General features: G+C 35.8%; 2 protein-coding genes across 2 annotated transcripts in view; both read left to right on the forward strand.

The window, feature by feature from the left end:
- On the forward strand, window positions 1–9,662 carry LOC121413133 (glutamate synthase 1 [NADH], chloroplastic-like). The gene is made up of 6 exons (XM_041605897.1): window positions 1–42; window positions 5,797–5,957; window positions 7,509–7,659; window positions 7,989–8,123; window positions 8,762–8,917; window positions 9,567–9,662. Exons 1-6 carry the CDS (start codon window positions 1–3, stop codon window positions 9,660–9,662), a joined length of 741 nt encoding a protein of 246 aa, XP_041461831.1.
- The window catches only part of LOC121414432 (putative glutamate synthase [NADPH]), a 56,005-nt gene continuing 45,832 nt past the window's right edge, over window positions 8,766–18,938 (forward strand). Inside the window, exons 1-3 of the mRNA XM_041607607.1 lie at window positions 8,766–8,922; window positions 9,567–9,873; window positions 10,352–10,462. Coding sequence (XP_041463541.1) covers window positions 9,664–9,873; window positions 10,352–10,462 — 321 coding nt within the window. The 5' untranslated portion in view covers window positions 8,766–8,922; window positions 9,567–9,663. The remainder of the gene's footprint in view (window positions 8,923–9,566; window positions 9,874–10,351; window positions 10,463–18,938) is intronic.

Genomic DNA, 18,938 nt, shown 5'->3' on the forward strand with positions numbered 1-18,938 from the left:
ATGGACCAGAAAATGCGCTGCAATATGCCACTAGAACCAGTGGTAAGTTGTGCAGGATTTACAATTATTGTCTCCACAGTGCATCCCAAAAAAGGGCCAGAGTTATTGATGCTTTATCTTTCGTAATCAGTATAAATTGCGGGGTTCCCAGCCCATCAGGGCAATCAGGGAATATTATTTTACTTTTTTACAGTCAGGGGAAAATCAGGGAATTTGATTAAAAAAAAATACCTCAGATCAGGGAAAAATGCCTCAAATGAGGGAAAACAGGGAATTTTGATCTGCCCAAAAGTTGAAAGCACGGCAGTCAGTCAGACTCTTGTTATATTTTGTTGCATATCAAAACAAAACCCATTGAATGACTGGTTATGGTAGTTTTTTGTGTAATTCACTGCAACAACTAAGAAAAGATACAAGTTTCTTTACCTGCACCACATATTTCCTTAACAGTTCAACCAGGATTAGTAATGGCATAAATTCCTACAGGACAACTTTATGATTAGATGATTTCATTTCAGGTTATGGTTTTTTTTGCCATATTCATTGCCAAAGCTCTTTAAAAACATAGTAATGCTAAAATCAATAGGGTTGAACTGATGAAAGCAAAAATTATTGTATCTTTAAGAATAAGATGATAAAATTCTATTTGCATCGACTTTGTTAATAAAAACATGCTTTCATAGCAATTTTGGTGTAAAAAAAAAGCCAAAAGATGCTCAAGACTGTATAAAAATCAGTGAGTGGCCCGGTGAAAATAAATTACCTGCAGTACGGGCAGAAATAGAGGGGGGTTGATTCACCCCCCCCCCCTGTGAAAGCGTCAAGTTACAATATACTATGTTTACTGTACATGTATACGCAGAAATGAACATTATGCCTTAAATTGCAATATTCAGATTCTGTTCTAAGATATGTCTAATGTACTAAAGCAAGTAAAGTTATCAAGTGTTTTGTCCATATACATGTACATGTATGCCAACTCATTGAAAAAGAGAGTCTGTATTATCACAATAAACACCATATACATATGTAAGTGCATTTTTTCCCAATGCAGATATTTCTGAGAAATGGAATGATGTTCAAATAATGTGGAGCGTTGTGGCCCAGTGGATTAGTCTCTGGACTTTGAAACAGAGGGTCGTGGGTTCAAATCCCAGCCATGGCATAGTTTCCTTCAGAAAGAAATTTATCCTCTTCACCAGAACCCCATTTCATAAGAAGTTGCTATGATAGCAACTCTTGCTGGAATATCAGCTTTCATTGGAAAAGCGAATCAAAAAGCGGAAATTTCACAGTTATGGTAGTTGACATTCCAGAAAGACTTGCTATCATAGCAACTTTAAGATACATGTACATGTATGGAGCCCAGGAGATTCCAGTGTATTTAGCTGGCCTGGCTGGATTTCTTAGTAAACAAAGCCTTCACCGTCTTGCTTATTTGTCACAAATTTGCTTTGGAAAGTGTCAACCTCCTGGCCATGATTAATAATGAAAGCTGATAACATATCTAGGGCAATAACTCAGTTGACAAAAAGAGACAAAAGAGGAGCAGCCAACTCTACATATGGGGTGTTAAAACGTTGAAAATCAAAATTGCAAAATTTTTAGGACAATAATTTTGCTTCCTTTGCCATATATCTAAAATTCCACTTTTGAGCTACATTCAAGACTTTTAAATTTTGAGATACAAGTCTTTAAAATACCAGTGATGATATAACTTTCCCTCTGTTCAGACTGTCCCCTGTCACCCAGGACATCCCCCCGGAAAACTGACCGTCTGAAAAGTCTGGAGGATTGTCCCCTGTCTCCAGGTTCTATCCCCTGGTTTTTCGAAGGAAGGGTGTCCTTGGCTCGTAATCCGAGATTGCGCATCTGTTTTAATCATAAGTGCGCAGGCGCAAAATGTGGTGTCAAGAGAACTGCTTCCGCTCAGTACTGTGCTAGTGCTCGGTTATTGCGGGAAATGCAATTTCCCGCATTATTATACGGTATGCGGGCGCGCCTTACTTAACCATGCCCCCCGGGGGGGGGCACTCGACCAAAAAAGTGGTGGGGGTGTGCCGCGGGTGAGCCAAAAAACGGGGGCCTTGGAGCGGGGTTATTGTAAAAAGGAGGGTCCTCGGAACGGGCTTCGGAACGACAAATGTTTGTGAAAACGGGGGTCCTTGGAACGGATCGCTAGCGTGTGAGCGCGTATGCATCCCTACGGAACGGTCATGCGTGCATGATGCCGCTAGCGCGGCCTCCGCCGGGGAGCTCTGCGGCCGCTTTTCACCAAAATTGCAGCTCATTCAACGCGATCGGAGCGGCGTAATGAAAAATATGCGAAGATTTGGAGTGGATTTCTCTCTTCTTTTTTCTTGATAAGAAAAAAAATGCTATGCCTTGGAGCGGCTTTCTTTGTTCTTTTTCTCAACAAGGCAAAAATGCTATGCCTTGGAACGGAAATTTGAGTGTAAAAATGGGGGTCCCCTCCGCGGCACATACCCACTATGCATTATATACTGAGTGCCCCCCCCCGGGACCATGCCAATGACCTAGCCCACTCATCCCCCGGTGCCAATCTCCCGGACACTGGGGGATGTATGGACGGTCGGTCACAAAGAGATAAGATTTCTCTCCCCCTTCCCCCGGATGATGGGGGACAGTCTGAATGGCCCGTGTGACTGTGAATCAGACTTATATTTATGTAATAGCAAGAGCATCAAGGCTACTATGAAAAAAAAACTATGGTAGATAAACAAAAAAATCTGAGGCCAGCTGAAAAGCAAAACTCTGACTTTTTTTTTGCGACAGTTTTTCAATGTGTTATTTTCAATGGTATAATTTTATTTGCCAGAGTTTTCGTGTATTTGCCAGATTTTAATTTTATATCTCAAAAGTTTTATGCAAAAAGCCCCTTTTGTGCCTATTTCTTGCTTTCTCTCTTTTATTTCAAAACAGTCCCCAGAGGGGCCATTGCAAAAAGAGATTCAACACATCTCAGAAATATTTTTTCAAGTCCTGCAGACATGCTTATCATTGCCTTTATTGCCTTTGATCTGTGGAGTTGCATTGATTGCAACTCTTTCTGCAACAAGCCCAAGGATAGCTATGGAGAAGGCAAAAACTCTCATCTTTTGAAGTTTAAACATTTGCAATTATTGTATGAGTCTACTTTTATATTGTTGATTTGAATGGATATTAGTACAGTAATTACAGATTTAGCTTGTAATAATAATAATAATACTAGCCAATTTTTATAGAGCGCTTTCCCAGAATGGCCCAAAGCCCGTTACAGCATATTAGAGCATAACAGCATAATAGAGAATATTTGCGAATGTTTATATTTTTCAACATGACTGGAACTTTGGAGACTGTGAATGCCAATCAAGAGATACACAAAGCTTGAAGTGTTCTATTTTGAGCTGTTTTTTTTTAATATCAACTTGAATTCCTCTAAGTTCAATTCACTATCAGTTTACATTTCTTCAAAACACATAAGAAAATATTTGACATACGAAACAAGTCAATATGGACATTACATATTACAACATATTTGATATATAACATGTGTATATGAATAAAAGGGATAAAAGAAAAATGGCTTGTGGAGGATGTATGGCAGTAATAATGGCTATTCACCTGTCAAGGTCAATCCTCAAATTCAACCACTCGCCATAAGAAAACATTGCATATTTTAACATATTAAATTTACAACATAGAAATGAAATAAAAGATAAAAGAAAAATGGCTTGTGGAGGATGTATGGCAGTAATAATGGCTATTCACCTGTCAAGGTCAATCCTCAAATTCAACCACTCGCCATAAGAAAACATTGCATATTTTAACATATTAAATTTACAACATAGAAATGAAATAAAAGATAAAAGAAAAATGGCTTGTGGAGGATGTATGGCAGTAATAATGGCTATTCACCTGTCAAGGTCAATCCTCAAATTCAACCACTCGCCATAAGAAAACATTGCATATTTTAACATATTAAATTTACAACATAGAAATGAAATAAAAGATAAAAGAAAAATGGCTTGTGGAGGATGTAGGGCAGTAATAATGGCTATTCACCTGTCAAGGTCAATCCTCAAATTCAACCACTCGCCATAAGAAAACATTGCATATTTTAACATATTAAATTTACAACATAGAAATGAAATAAAAGATAAAAGAAAAATGGCTTGTGGACAATGTATGGCAGTCATAATGGCTATTCACCTGTCAAGGTCAATCCTCAAATTCAACCACTCGCCATAAGAAAACATTGCATATTTTAACATATTAAATTTACAACATAGAAATGAAATAAAAGATAAAAGAAAAATGGCTTGTGGACAATGTATGGCAGTCATAATGGCTATTCACCTGTCAAGGTCAATCCTCAAATTCAACCACTCGCCATAAGAAAACATTGCATATTTTAACATATTAAATTTACAACATAGAAATGAAATAAAAGATAAAAGAAAAATGGCTTGTGGAGGATGTATGGCAGTAATAATGGCTATTCACCTGTCAAGGTCAATCCTCAAATTCAACCACTCGCCATAAGAAAACATTGCATATTTTAACATATTTAATTTACAACATAGAAATGAAATAAAAGATAAAAGAAAAATGGCTTGTGGAGGATGTATGGCAGTAATAATGGCTATTCACCTGTCAAGGTCAATCCTCAAATTCAACCACTCGCCATGAGAAAACATTGCATATTTTAACATATTAAATTTACAACATAGAAATGAAATACAAGATAAAAGAAAAATGGCTTGTGGAGGATGTATGGCAGTAATAATGGCTATTCACCTGTCAAGGTCAATCCTCAAATTCAACCACTCGCCATAAGAAAACATTGCATATTTTAACATATTAAATTTACAACATAGAAATGAAATAAAAGATAAAAGAAAAATGGCTTGTGGACAATGTATGGCAGTCATAATGGCTATTCACCTGTCAAGGTCAATCCTCAAATTCAACCACTCGCCATAAGAAAACATTGCATATTTTAACATATTAAATTTACAACATAGAAATGAAATAAAAGATAAAAGAAAAATGGCTTGTGGAGGATGTATGGCAGTAATAATGGCTATTCACCTGTCAAGGTCAATCCTCAAATTCAACCACTCGCCATAAGAAAACATTGCATATTTTAACATATTAAATTTACAACATAGAAATGAAATAAAAGATAAAAGAAAAATGGCTTGTGGAGGATGTATGGCAGTAATAATGGCTATTCATAACTTACAAACAGCTTTCATGAAACACCCAACGTGGCAGAAGCCTTCATTGTATGAATCCTTTATAAATGCTCTGGATTATTGTTTTAAAAAGCATAATTTAGGATGAAATCTGCATAAACCATTGTTTCAGACCATAAATTAAAATCCACCTCAAAGTTTGTAATTCTGAGCAAGTATGTGCATGTGCTTTGAGATAAGCTGAGGCAAAATTAATAAGAACTACCAAGATGTATTTTCTTTACCTTGCCATTCCAAAAGTCAATTCCACCATCTCTTTCATGTATCAGCTTATATGCCTCCCAGATATTCCCTGATACATTGGTATGGTATCCATTACACCCTACCCTGAGTATTACCCTTTTGCGCTAAGAGTTTAGTTTCCCCTGCAAAGATATGCTTTCAAAACCTCTGGTTATTCTTTTGTTTAGTTTCACAGCAGTAAATTTTGAATCTGAACTTCTCATGTTTTATTCCAATCAAAGAGAAAACTTTAATTTTCTTGACCTGTGTATTAATCACAAGATCTTCACCTTGCCTCCCCCTTTACCCACAGTCCGTCACCTTGGACGACTTCTACAAAGCCCATATGGAGACCAGGGGCGAAGAGCCCGAGATCGGTCCTCTGGTCCCAGTCCAGTCCGACCATCGTCTGGCCATGTTTGGCTATAGCGTGGAGCACATCAACCTGCTTCTCGTTCCGATGGTGAAGAACAAGTAAGCGAGCTTCAAGAAGTACTGTACCCACCCCCTGACTTGCTGTTTAAGTGTCGTCATAGGTTCAGGTCCACAAACTCCAAGTCTGGGTCTGTCTAGGATAACCCTACAACAATTACAGATTTATTTTTTTCTCTCCTCTTCCCTTCTTTACCCATTTTGTGTTGTTGTTTTTGTTTGTGGGTGTGTGTTGATTTTCACTGCATCTTTTGTGACATGTAAGGTCTGGATTCACATATTTTGGGGTTTGCAATCACAGTTTATGCAGCTTTGAAATTCATGTTAAGATTATGCTTGATTTTAGTGCTTAAGTTGAGAAAGAACTATGTCTAGAGTTTAGCCCTATGCTCCAGTAGGATCATTGTAGGTTTTATTTTGGAAGAATTTGAATGGTCCGGATCAGTCTGCTGCATTCACTAGTCTCCAACCATGTGTAATAGGTATACCTGGGGCCTGTAACACAAAGCTTAGAAATCATTGTAGAACCCCTTGTATGATTGATTGTATTGACTACAGTGTACAATTAATCATGACAATCAATCGTACGATTAATCGCTAACCTTTGTGTTTATATGGACCCTGGTAGATCGACACTTCCAAAAACATAAATTCTTCGAATTCATGCTTTGAACAACACATTGGTTGTCTAGCATAGCCTTGATATGATAGATTCTGGAGCCTATTTTAGGGGGTATATGACAATGCCATTTGGTTTGAGCACAAGTTTTATTAAGGGGATTTTTTTTGTAACTGGCTAACTTTTCAAGAATAGCATTATGTTGACATTTTAGGCGAGCGTTTCATGAAAGGACTTGTCAGAGGTTTAATTTGACAAGTCTTGCCATGGTCACAGAGATCCTCGGTCACTGAAATTATTACAGGTGCATGTGTCATACATCCTGAAATTTCTGAAATGAAAAAGTGACAAAATAAGCCACAGAAACGAGAGAATCTTGAGCATGTGTTTGTTGTCCAACATACTTTCTATATAATCTTGACCCTCATGTTCTTTTGCAGGTAAAATATCAAAATTTTATTACACTTTGAATGCTTTCTTATTAAAGTTGTAGTTTGTGCATTTTGCTGCACAACAGCTATTTAAGAATACAATGTAACATTATCACAGGGAAATAGTGAAGAGTGAGCTCCTAGGTTGAAGGAATGACCTTGACAATGGTAAGGAGAGCGCTCTGAGTTTCTGAGAATCTTCGCTTACAATGGGCTTCTTACAGAGACAATATGGTTCCAGAAGTCAAAAGATAAACTTGTTGACTCCTAAGTTCTGTAACTCTGTGCAGAGAAGATCTGGTTCGAGGAGGCAACAGATTGATTCATCAATTCCCATTGGCTTTGTACAGAGACCATTTTGTTCCAGATTGAAGCAGACTGACTTGTTGACTCCTAAATTCTCTGTAAACTCCTATTGGCTTTGTGCAGAGGTGATCTGGTCCCAGAAGCCAAAGGGTCTCTTGCCACAGGGAATCATTGTACTGTATACCCCTGTTTATCATGAAATTCATTTTCTATTCCTCACATCTCTTCCAAAACCAGGAAAGAGCCCCTAGGTTCGATGGGTAACGATGCTCCCCTTGCCTGCCTGTCTCAGCGTAATCCACTGGTCTTTGAGTACTTCAAGCAACTCTTTGCCCAGGTCACCAACCCACCCATTGACCCCATCAGGGAAAGCATTGTCATGTCACTGGTAAGAGACATATCTTCCTCATTATCTTGAAACCTCTGGATCCTTTTATGAAACAAATAGTGATTTGTCTGGTTTCTGACTGTTCATATGATAACTCTAGTAAATCGGTGTTTTTAATCTTCAGTCTGCCACCTTTTTTTTTCTTTCTGTGATTATGTACCCAATTGTGCAATAACTACTTGTAAATATTGTGATTTCTCATGATTTTTTCAATAATAACAATTATATTTTAGAGTTACATGTAATCATACCGATAAGCTTTATGAAATTATTTCCTTTTTTCCCTTATTGATTTTGTAATCTTTTTTTAAATCTCTTTTTGTCACTAGGCATGTCCCATCGGCCCTGAAGACAACATCCTAGAGCCAAGTGAGAAGCAGTGCAACCGTCTGTTCTTGGATGCTCCGATCTTGACCCTGCATGATCTTGAGATCATCAAAGACACGTCTCTCCGTACATGGAAGGTAAATGTTTCGGTATTGTGGTTGTGGACTTCCATTTGAATAGGTGTTCAAGAGCTTGGATCCCTTGGATATCATGCCATTTTGTTTAGACCATAGAAACATACTGAAAAGAAATTTATTATTTTACCTGTATATGTACGGGTATTCATACTATAAATGGAGTTTTATAAACTTTTCAGATCTGGTTATTTCTTGGAAGCAAGAAGCTTTGCAACGTATCTAAGAACTCACTCTTGCTACCTGGAATAATGTTAAATGATTCAACCAAGCTATTTTATTGTTGACTTGCATATGCTGCCGGATCCAGTGCGGGGGGGGGGGGGGGGGGCACATCCTGTCCTTGTCATTGCCCCTCCTTCCTATAGAGAGGCATAACAAAAATATGCCATTTTTACCCAAGTGTGCCCCCCCCTTGAAAGTGAGGATGGGGGGTTGTCAAATTTCCCGCAGATGAAATTACCTTCAGTTTAGGTAAAAAGTTTTTTTTTGTCCAGGTTGTCAAATTTTCATCGGGATAATGTGCCCCCCTTTGGAAAATACTGGAAGATCCGCCCCTTGTTTGCATAGATATTACTATTGTCATTGTTGCTGTTTATTGGTACAGTTTATCATACTTGTACTGTCATTAATTTTTATAGACCAAGACCATTGATACCACATTCCCAGTAGAAGCCGGATTTGCAGGACTTGTTCCAGCCATAGACCGGATCTGTGCCGAGTGTTCTGAAGCAGCAGACCAGGGCTACACTCTGTTGGTCTTGTCTGACAGAGCTGCCGGTCCAGAAAGAGTGCCAGTCAGGTACATTCAGATGTTTCACGAAAGTTGTCATTATTGACTATTTACTAAATTGTCATCTCTGAATGGCAGTAAAATAAATGGTTTTGATTGCTAAAAAGCACAAGTCTTTGACTGTTTATTACTGTAATGGTAGCTTGATATTTTAGAATGGCAATTTGTTGGTGCTGAAAAGCTTTAGGCAATAGCTTCAAGAATGAGCAATTATTAGACTTGCTATCATTTATAAGCCATTACTACAGGTAGGTACATGTACATGTATTAAACATTAGTCTTGCAATTAATTGCAAATTTTGCAATCAATTGTTATTTTGCAACTTAGCCGGGAAAGTTTCTTGCAAGAGTATAAAGTTTAAATTGATTTTCTGTGGTTTTAAAATTGATCTATCATTTGTAAATTCCAATGAAATTATTTATTGCATTTTGCAACATCTTTTTTGTGCTGTGAACTTCTGAGAAATGTTACCAACACCCCTGTATTCAGACAGTGATAGATCCCTAAATATGCAAATTACCGACCAATAACCACTCACATGCTAATGATTTTTGGTACAATTACTGAATTGATCATAGGAACATCATCTTTTTTCATGTATCATAATTTCCAAATGTAATTGGAATAAATATCCAATCTGCTCATTTCCCAGCTCTCTGCTATCCTTGGGAGCAACCCACCACCACCTGATCAAGACCAGACAACGTCTTCACGTCGGTCTCATCGTCGAGACCGGGGAGGCCCGTGAGATGCACCACCTGTGTCTTCTACTGGGATACGGTGCCGATGCCATCTGTCCATACCTCCTGTATGAGTGTCTGATCAGCCTCCACGAGCAGAGTCTACTAGGAGTGGACTTCGGGATCAAGGAGATTCAGAAGCGGGTCATTGCAGCAACGGAGAAGGGCATCTCTAAGGTGATGGCCAAGATGGGTATCTCCCTTCTACAGAGCTACAAGGTGAGATTGCAGCTAGGACTAGCAAGAGGTTCTTAATATGAATAAAAAGGTTCTTTAGGGTAAAGAAACTAGTCTGAAGATTGGATTTGTCAATGAGTCATCGCAGTAATGGAGAAGGGCATCTCTAAGATTATGGCCAATACAGGCATCTCCCTTCTACAGTTACAAGGCGAGGCTGTTACTAGGATTACCCAGAGGGTTTTTATGTGAATGACACAGGTTCTTTGTGAATACATGTAGGTGAAGGTTAGTCTGAAGATCAGATTCCTCATTAGATCATTGAAGGAACAGAGAAAGGCATCTCTAAGATTTTGGTCAAGAAAGGTATCTCCCTTCTGCAGAGCTACTAGGTGAGAATTCTTCTAGGATAAGCAAGAGAGGTTATTTATATGGTTCTTTGATTGACATCACTATGTTCAATCATGGAGATTGATGTCATACATGTAAGTCCCATTCTTTTGTTCTTGTCTCTTTATAGGGAGCTCAAATCTTTGAAGCAGTGGGTCTCTCCCAGGAGGTGATTGACAAGTGTTTTGTTGGGACAGCATCTAGGCTTGGAGGGGCTACCTTTGAGATCCTAGCAGAAGAGGTGAGGAAATACATGTACAGACCTTCATTTTTGAGGAGCGCGATTGCTCCGGGTTCCTCCCGCGCTCCTTAAAAAAAATAAGGAGAGCAAAAAATCGCGCTCCTAAAAAAAAAAAAAAATTGCTAGAATTTCACATTTTACATCTTTAAATCCAAGAAACTGCCTTCTTTTTTCCATAATCTTTAAATTACTTTGATTTAGTTGAAAACTATCAGAAAAATGAAGAATATTCATCTCTTTCCCGACTCTGATTTTAATTTAAACTCGGTAAATATTGCAGTCCCATGTAGTCCCATATGTAGATTGTCATGGCAACACCATGGAAGTCTACATGTGGGACTACAATATTTACCGAGGTAAGTTCAAATCAGTCGGGAAAGAGGTGAATATTCTTCATTTTCTGATAGTTTTCAACTAAATCAAAGTAATTTCAAGGAATTACGGAAAATGAAGGCCATTTCATGGATTTAATGGTGTAAAATGTGAAATTTTAGCAATTTTTTTTCAATTTTTTTTAGCGGGAGCACGTATGACATCTTGTAAGTTACATATTGACGTGACCGTACCCAGGTCTAGTTTCATCACAGATTAATTGATAGCTAACTCAGCTATTGCATATACAATGTTAAGAAAAATCTACAATTTATCATATATGTATTGTAATGAATTGATTTGAGCTCCTCACGGAGAGTGATTCTGAGGAGCTCAGTTGAGCTCCTCAAAAAAATAAGGAGAGCGATTTATTGAGCTCCAAGAAATAATAAACGTGAAGGTCTGCATGTATACAAAAATACAAATTATCACATTAATAGCATGTGGTAAGCATGCTCTTCCACATGGGTGTTAAATGTTCAACAGTTTAGCGGATTTCACCTTTCTTTTTTTGGGGGGGGAGGGGGTGATTTTCACATTGATTCATCTGATTGTAGCTTTCCTCTGTACAATATTGTGTGAGCTCTTTTCATTCAACTTTTTTCCGATACTCTTCAGGTTTTTCAGCTCTTTTTATTTGGGACCACTCACACCTCTGTCTTCACCAAGGGCCCATTTTATAAGAAGTTGCTATGATAGCTACTCTTGCTGGAATGTCAACTTTCATTGAAAGGGCCAATCAGGAAGCACTGTTTTCACTGTTATGGTAGATGACATTTTAGCAAGACTTGCTACCATAGCAACTTATGTATTTGGCTGGGCTGGCTGGATTTCTTGGTAAACAAAGCCTTCAATGTCTTACTTATTTGCCACAACTTTGCTTTGCCAAGCTCCCAGCTTGTGAAGTTGAGATAAGTGAAAATAGTTGCAGTAAACACTGATTTCACAAGTAAGTCTGTAAAGTCAAGATTAAATGTCACGAACACCGAGAATGAAGATCAGGTGAAGATACATAAACTAAACTTTGTATTAATCTAAGCTTAAAAACATCACACTGTAGATTGCCAACACTGATAAGCATGTGTGGGACAGCGTGTTATTATTGCTTGAAAAAAATGCCTGACATTTGACTGGAATTGAATGTTTATTTTGCTTATTTCCTCAGCAATTACACAATTTCTTCCAGAATCCTTTGACACATATCTTTTTATTCAGATAAACAGACAGTTGGGTGGTCATTCTATTGGATTCTATGTGAACTCATTTTGCAATCGTTACCACGACTGGCATTTATCATTAAAACATTATACAAAAAATGTAGGAATCTACTTTGTGATTGTTGATTTGGATAGAAATAGACAAGAACTTTGGAGACAATGAATGCCAGTAAAATATGTTAAAAGCTTGAGCTAGTTTTATTTGGTGGAGCTATTTTGCATTCAATTTAAAACCAATTTAGTTTAATTGGATTTCATTTTGCATCAATTTAAATGACATCGAATTATATTTGACAGATCAAATTTAACTACTCACTATGGACATTACATATTTAATACAACATATTAAATTACAACATGTACCTGTATGTGGCATTTTAAAAGATATTACATGTATGTGGGGAGTAACAATGGCCATTGACCTAAAAAGGTCAATCCTCCAATTGAGCACGAGTCAAAAGAAAATAAATAACATAAATAACATATAAACCAAAAAGATAAAACTAACAACACAAAGATATGAGACACATACTACACTAATCAGTTTACATAAAATACATTTCATTCCTGTTGGATGGCATTATTTACATGTACGTTAAGCATTCATTTTTTTTTACTACAAGTTTAGAAAGGGGTTTTAGTGATAATTCATACATCCTTACAATAAGGCGGTGTACTTGCTGACAAGTACACCGCCAAAATGACATTTCAAAAACAAACTTTATATATGTCTTTTGGCCATGTGAAGAAGACCTCAAATATATCTGAAAAACCATGTCCCCTTTACATTCATGCGTTCATATTGTGCAAGAAATGAATATTTCACATTTTTATCAATATTTTTATGTTAATACGTACAAGCATGAACTACAGTGTACAAACTGAATGGTATGCATGTAGTGTATATCTGAAAAAAACAATCCTTTACATTCATGTACATCTAGTGAATGCATTCATTATTACATACAATTATCAAAACCGGACAACTTGATAAGTAGGGGAAGGCGGGGTAAGTTGTGACACTTTTGCATTTTGCATGTTAGAATTGATATGACTAATAATATTGTAGTATTAGAAAATAGTGCCTTGCCTTTAACGATTCTTGGGAAATATTTTTCAATAACTTTCTACCCCCACACTGAAAGTCATTGTGACCTTTAAAAAAACTATATCAAATGACTCAACTTGCCCCATCTGTGGGGTAAATTGTGCCACCTTGTGGCATAAGTTGAGCCACAAAAACTATGTACACAGTGTATGCGGGAAGAACAGGCAGGTCAATTTTTTTTATTTAAAGTCTTTTCACTTGCTAATTCTCTATAAATACTAACATCCTCTAAAAGTAAAAAAACTGTCATGTGAATCTGCTTCGTTCCACCTGCATATCAATGGATTTTAAGGTTTGTTTGTTATACATTACCATAAAAATTACCATGGCTCAACTTGCCCCATGTTAGCTGGCACTAATTACCCCAGTCCAAACTTAATGCGATATTTTTACATCTACACATTTCTTATGCATCCATCATGTAAAAGACTATGACAAGAATGAGAATCCATACCTGGACTAACTCAAGCAGAAGCTCATTGCATTCAAGGAATTCATCCTAAGTGGTACCCATTTACTTCTCCTGGGTCGAGTGCCGCACAATGTGTATATATTTCTTGTGAAAGGAAAAAGTGCCATGGTTGGCATTGAACCCACAACCCTCTTTTTCAAAGTCTGGAGACTTTTAATCCACTTGGCCACAATCTGCAAACCTTTTTGTTATTTCTTCATATTACACACAAATTTCCCAAAATCATATAAAATTGCTCTAATAATGTAGAAAATGTAATTTATACCTCGGTCACATTTGCTCTACGGCGATCATACGGCTAATGAAAAAACAGCCGTTTTATTCTTTATCCAACCTATGGGAGAAAAATGTAAAAACGGCTGCTGTAGAGCAAATGTGACCGAGGTATTAGCACCATGTACAGATAAAGACAAAGAAAGACCAATGGCTTTGCAAGACTACTATACCTCCTTTAGTAAAATGTATAATTCATTTCAATTAACGTTCTCAGCATAAAAAAGGTATACACACACACATATATATCCAACCTATGGGAGAAAAATGTAAAAACGGCTGCTGTAGAGCAAATGTGACCGAGGTATTAGCACCATGTACAGATAAAGACAGAGAAAAACCAATGGCTTTGCAAGACTACTATACCTCCTTTAGTAAAATGTATAATTCATTTCAATTAATGTTCTCAGCATAAAAAAGGTATACACACACATATATATATATATATATATATATATATATATATATACACATAGTACAAAAAACATGACACATATCAAACAGAGTCATAGATGGAGTATCAGAATGAAAGGGTAGCAGCTGACCCAAATTATATAGACATAATATTTAACAAATATTTCAGCCAAAAAAAATGGAAAGAATTACCTACATGTAACAACCCATACGTACAAACAGATAAGATTATAATGAAGTCTAAAATGAATAAGTAGGCCTACTGATGTTTTCATATTTATTATTCATCCAAAAAAAAAAACGTTTACAGAGAGCAACTATGATTTATTTGCTTTGATAAAGCATTCCAATATTAATAGTCCATTATAAAAGATTCAATTTTGAAATAATTTGGTTCTTACTTTAGATATGTACATTTACGAAATTGGCTGTCACCTTTGGTTGTATAATTATGTACATTGTGGTTTAAAGCAAAATAATTACAAATTGACTAGGTAATAGATATTCATATTCATATTGAATGAGTGTGCCTGAATCGCTTTTGTAAAGGTTCAGAAAATTCATGCGTACATTTATGATCTGTTTTCACGTATGGGTCTCGCCATCTGAAAAAGTCTGTCTTCCTTTTTGATGTGATAATACTGTACATGTACATATGTATGGATCAAAATACTAATTATCTGAAGAATTAAAATGAGACAAATGATTATTATAATAACATGCATGTATGTCAAGTGGCCTGAACTAGTATATCTAGTGTTGTTTTTGTTTAAGTTTGCTAATGTTGATGTTATGAGTTCAAGGGAAGTTAAGTCAGAGGCTGTTGTCTGCATTTCATGCTGATCTGATTTCACTGGTTCACAAGAATCCACCATTGAGCTCAAATTCTTATCATTGGCTAAATCCCATACAAAATCATTACATTCACACATATCTCTGACATTTCTTTGCAAAGATGCACAACAAAAAACTGGATAAGTTTTCTTTGCAATTATGGTTTGCTTTAAATCTTGGACAGATTCAATTGGTGATGTTAATGGGGGCATTCTCTCTCCATTTTGATAGCAGTCAATTTGACCTGATAGACTTCCAACCGGAGCAACACAGTCTAATGCTACCCAATTCCCTGCTGACTTTTCTACGTTTTGTGTACAGAAAGCGTTTCCAGGAAGAAAGTCAACATCCAAAGCAATTCTTTTAAATGAATCTTCATATACATCACCCTCCCGATAGGCAAAGAAAATGTATATTCCCTCATCACTTCGAATTGTGGAGTTTATTCTAACATACAGAGAACAATGATCATTTTCATAACTGATTTTGAAAGTAAATCTGCTCTTTTTTTCAGACGCTATATCAGACTCCCTATCTCTCAAAGTGTAAAAAGGGTCTCTTAATCCGTACTGTAGTGTGATTAGTGTACTGTTACATGGATATGGGAATTGAAAAAGTACACTATCTCCTTCTAAAACAGTCTTTCTTTCATCTTTGGATTTGCACATACATGTATCACACATGACAAGGATAATTACCACTAGTATGCAAATGGTTAGAGAAACCATTTTGACCTTATACTTTACGTACGATAATCATACAACTACTGTATATGTTAATATTATAATAAATATTTTTTATTAACTGTAAAAAGTGCAAAATCCACTCTGCAGAGTGTTCAAGGTGCATAGAGAGTTTAGAAGAAAACAAGTTTTTGTCTTCAGGAAGGTTTATTCCACAAAATGTGGCATGCATGAGCAAAGGATATTTCCCCCAATTTTTTAAAGATAAAATCATTCAAACTTTGTCTAGATTATTGTAACACTGAAGGTTTTAATGATGATGATAATATATATTACATCAATTTTAAGAAATCTAAAAAAATCCACAGTAAAATCCGGGTTTAATTCTATATAAAGGACTCCAGTATTACAAACAAACTCCTTTTAAATACATGTACAAATATGCTTGAAATAAGTCAAGTCCAGGACATTATTTTTCTTCCAAATGCAAGATGTGACTTCTATGTGCAGTCCATGTACTTGCAAGTTTTGTTCCGTCTTGGTAGCTTTATTGGCTTCAGGATGATGTTCTTCCAAGAAATAATTCCACTTCTATGTTGAGTGTCTGTAGTTTATATTTTGATGGACAATTTCTGTAGTACTGTGTAGGTGACTCTCTGTCCTGATTGATATTTGGGATGTTGTCCATCAACTTGATAATAGTACATGTATTTCATAGAAGTTTTGCATGACTGTGTGTGTCATCATACAGCTTTGATTTCAAGAGATGCAATGTGGTGTGTGGTGTCTGTAGGAATAGTATAGGATTATGAATTACTACAATTACTTCATGTATGCTGTGTTTTCGATCTGATACATCATGGGTATTACAAAGACAAGTTTTATCCGACTTTGAAAATCAAGAATGTAAGTCTTCCAGATTTTTCATTTCCATTTTTATCATTCATTCTGAAGAGATAATTGGATTTATACTAAAAATATTTCATATGAATATGGATTTAGAAAATTGTCAACCACAAGTTTAATTCAATATAATCATTTTGTACATACATGTACCAATAATCAATACATTCATTTTTACTCTGTTTTCATACTTGCATTTACATGTATTATGTACATGTATTATGTAGGAACACATGTGTTTTGATGTGTACATTGTGAACATTCCAAAGTGATAAACCAAACCATTCGTAGCAATAATTGCAAATTAAAGCATTATGTCACATCACATCCCTGCTTATTAGCCATATACAGTAAGGATAAAAGATAAAAAGTAAACTTCTTTATTAGTGTAGTGTTACTGCCACATGAGTACTTCATAGATTTTGATGGACTGACGACAGAGCTTTGTATGTCCATATGGTACTTGTGTCAAATTGTTAAAATAGTACTGTTTGTCTCCCCCCCCCCAAAAAAAAAAACGCAAATATACTCACAGCTTTTTCTTTACAAGTCCTTTTTGCTTGCAGTTCTCCAAAATGATATGAATTTGCATATTCAAACTAGAAATTCTTTCAGCCTTTCTAACATCCGGGTAAAACTTGTCGTTGTTTCACGTTGCACACGTACGTTTTTTTTAGATTTCTATCTGGCATCCACTGATTGGCCAAGCCCTGTTTTTTCCTTCCGCGTATCGTATCCCAAGGTTAACGATCAATCGCTACTTTGAAAGAACAATTCTGATTGGTTTCTAGTCCGTCTACTAAGAAAAATGGGCATGCAATCATGATTTTGAGAGGCCAATTCTTTTTCAATGAATCGTTAACCTTTTTGTTATGGGGCTCAGTACTTGTACACTTATCTTGTTAGTAAAGCTGCCACAGCCCTGACAGTTTTTTTTTTTTTTGCTTTCAAAACGCAAGTGCTTATGGTATTAAGTCAGTTCCAAGTCCACTTCTCCATAGAGTGCCCTACTGCTAAACCTAGCACTATAATGATACATTCAAACACTTCCAAACTTATGATGACCCTTTTATGTACATTTTATAACTGATTTGAGGGGAAAAAAGCCATGACGGAATTAGCAAATTAATTGTGAATTTTATTAAAGAATTTGGAGGGTTTTCACTAATGTAAAACCAATATTTTTACACATTTATCAATATCTTTAAAATGCAAACATGAACTATATAAACTTAAAAGGTTTACATTTTCTTCTTCGTTATGCTCACAGCAACATAGAAAAAAGATTATTTGCAGCATTGTTTTCTTCTGATTGAAAATTCTTAAAGGTGAATTCACAATTAAAAGCCATTTTATAAATTTAACACCTGGATTTTAAACTCTCTATTTAACAAAAAGCGATCAAACTACCTGGGATAAAACACAATTTGACATCGGGTTATATTTATGACATCTGACACCCTAGTCTTGATTTTATCCTCATCCCATAGATAAGAATAAAGTATTGATAAAATACATTTAACTTGTGTGTTAGAGTTGCAAATAACCCGCCTTTGTGAATTGTGTGAAGTACCTTTTGTTAATTTCTTCATAAAGTACCAATTTTGTGTTAATGATTAATTTCCTATTTTGCCCAATAGACCCGTGTTTGAATATTTTATTGAGTTTCTAGATACAACAAATTTAGAAAAAACAATGGAACAAAGTACAAATGAAAATGAGTAAAGCTCTGTAGCTTTGGAAAAGTATGATTAACAGGATATCATAAAATAACTAGATCACAATTCCATATTTTAACAAAAATATTAAACAATCATATTTTGTTCAAAACATCTTCATTCCAATGAGAAAAAAACAAACACATAGACAGATAATTCTTTCATTTATTATTTTTTAATGTAATTATGTTGAACCAACATTGAAAATACTTTTAACATTAATTTGTTTGAAAATGTACATGTGTGAGGTTTTAAAATCTTACAAAGATTTTTTGAATCTTATAATTTCAACAAGGACTAAAACTTCATCTAATTGGAATGAAAAAAAAAGAATGAACAAAATGTTAATTCATGTGTTAATATTGAACCATTGCACCCCAATGGCTTGTATGCAGGTTCAGAAAATGTATACCTATGGGTTCTTCTCAAAATGTGAGTCACTTTCATCTGAAGAAGTCTTTTATTTTTATTTTCTTGATGTG

This window comes from Lytechinus variegatus, chromosome 4 (assembly GCF_018143015.1).
Source record: "Lytechinus variegatus isolate NC3 chromosome 4, Lvar_3.0, whole genome shotgun sequence".
Lineage (NCBI taxonomy): Eukaryota > Metazoa > Echinodermata > Echinoidea > Temnopleuroida > Toxopneustidae > Lytechinus > Lytechinus variegatus.

What these genes read in the sequence shown, in the direction of transcription:
- LOC121413133 (XM_041605897.1), top strand. Translation starts at nt 1, where the DNA reads ATGGACCAGAAAATGCGCTGCAATATGCCACTAGAACCAGTG. An exon ending in ATATGCCACTAGAACCAGTG is followed by an intron (nt 43 to 5,796) that starts GTAAGTTGTGCA and finishes CTTTACCCACAG; the next exon opens with TCCGTCACCTTGGACGACTT. An exon ending in GTTCCGATGGTGAAGAACAA is followed by an intron (nt 5,958 to 7,508) that starts GTAAGCGAGCTT and finishes TTCCAAAACCAG; the next exon opens with GAAAGAGCCCCTAGGTTCGA.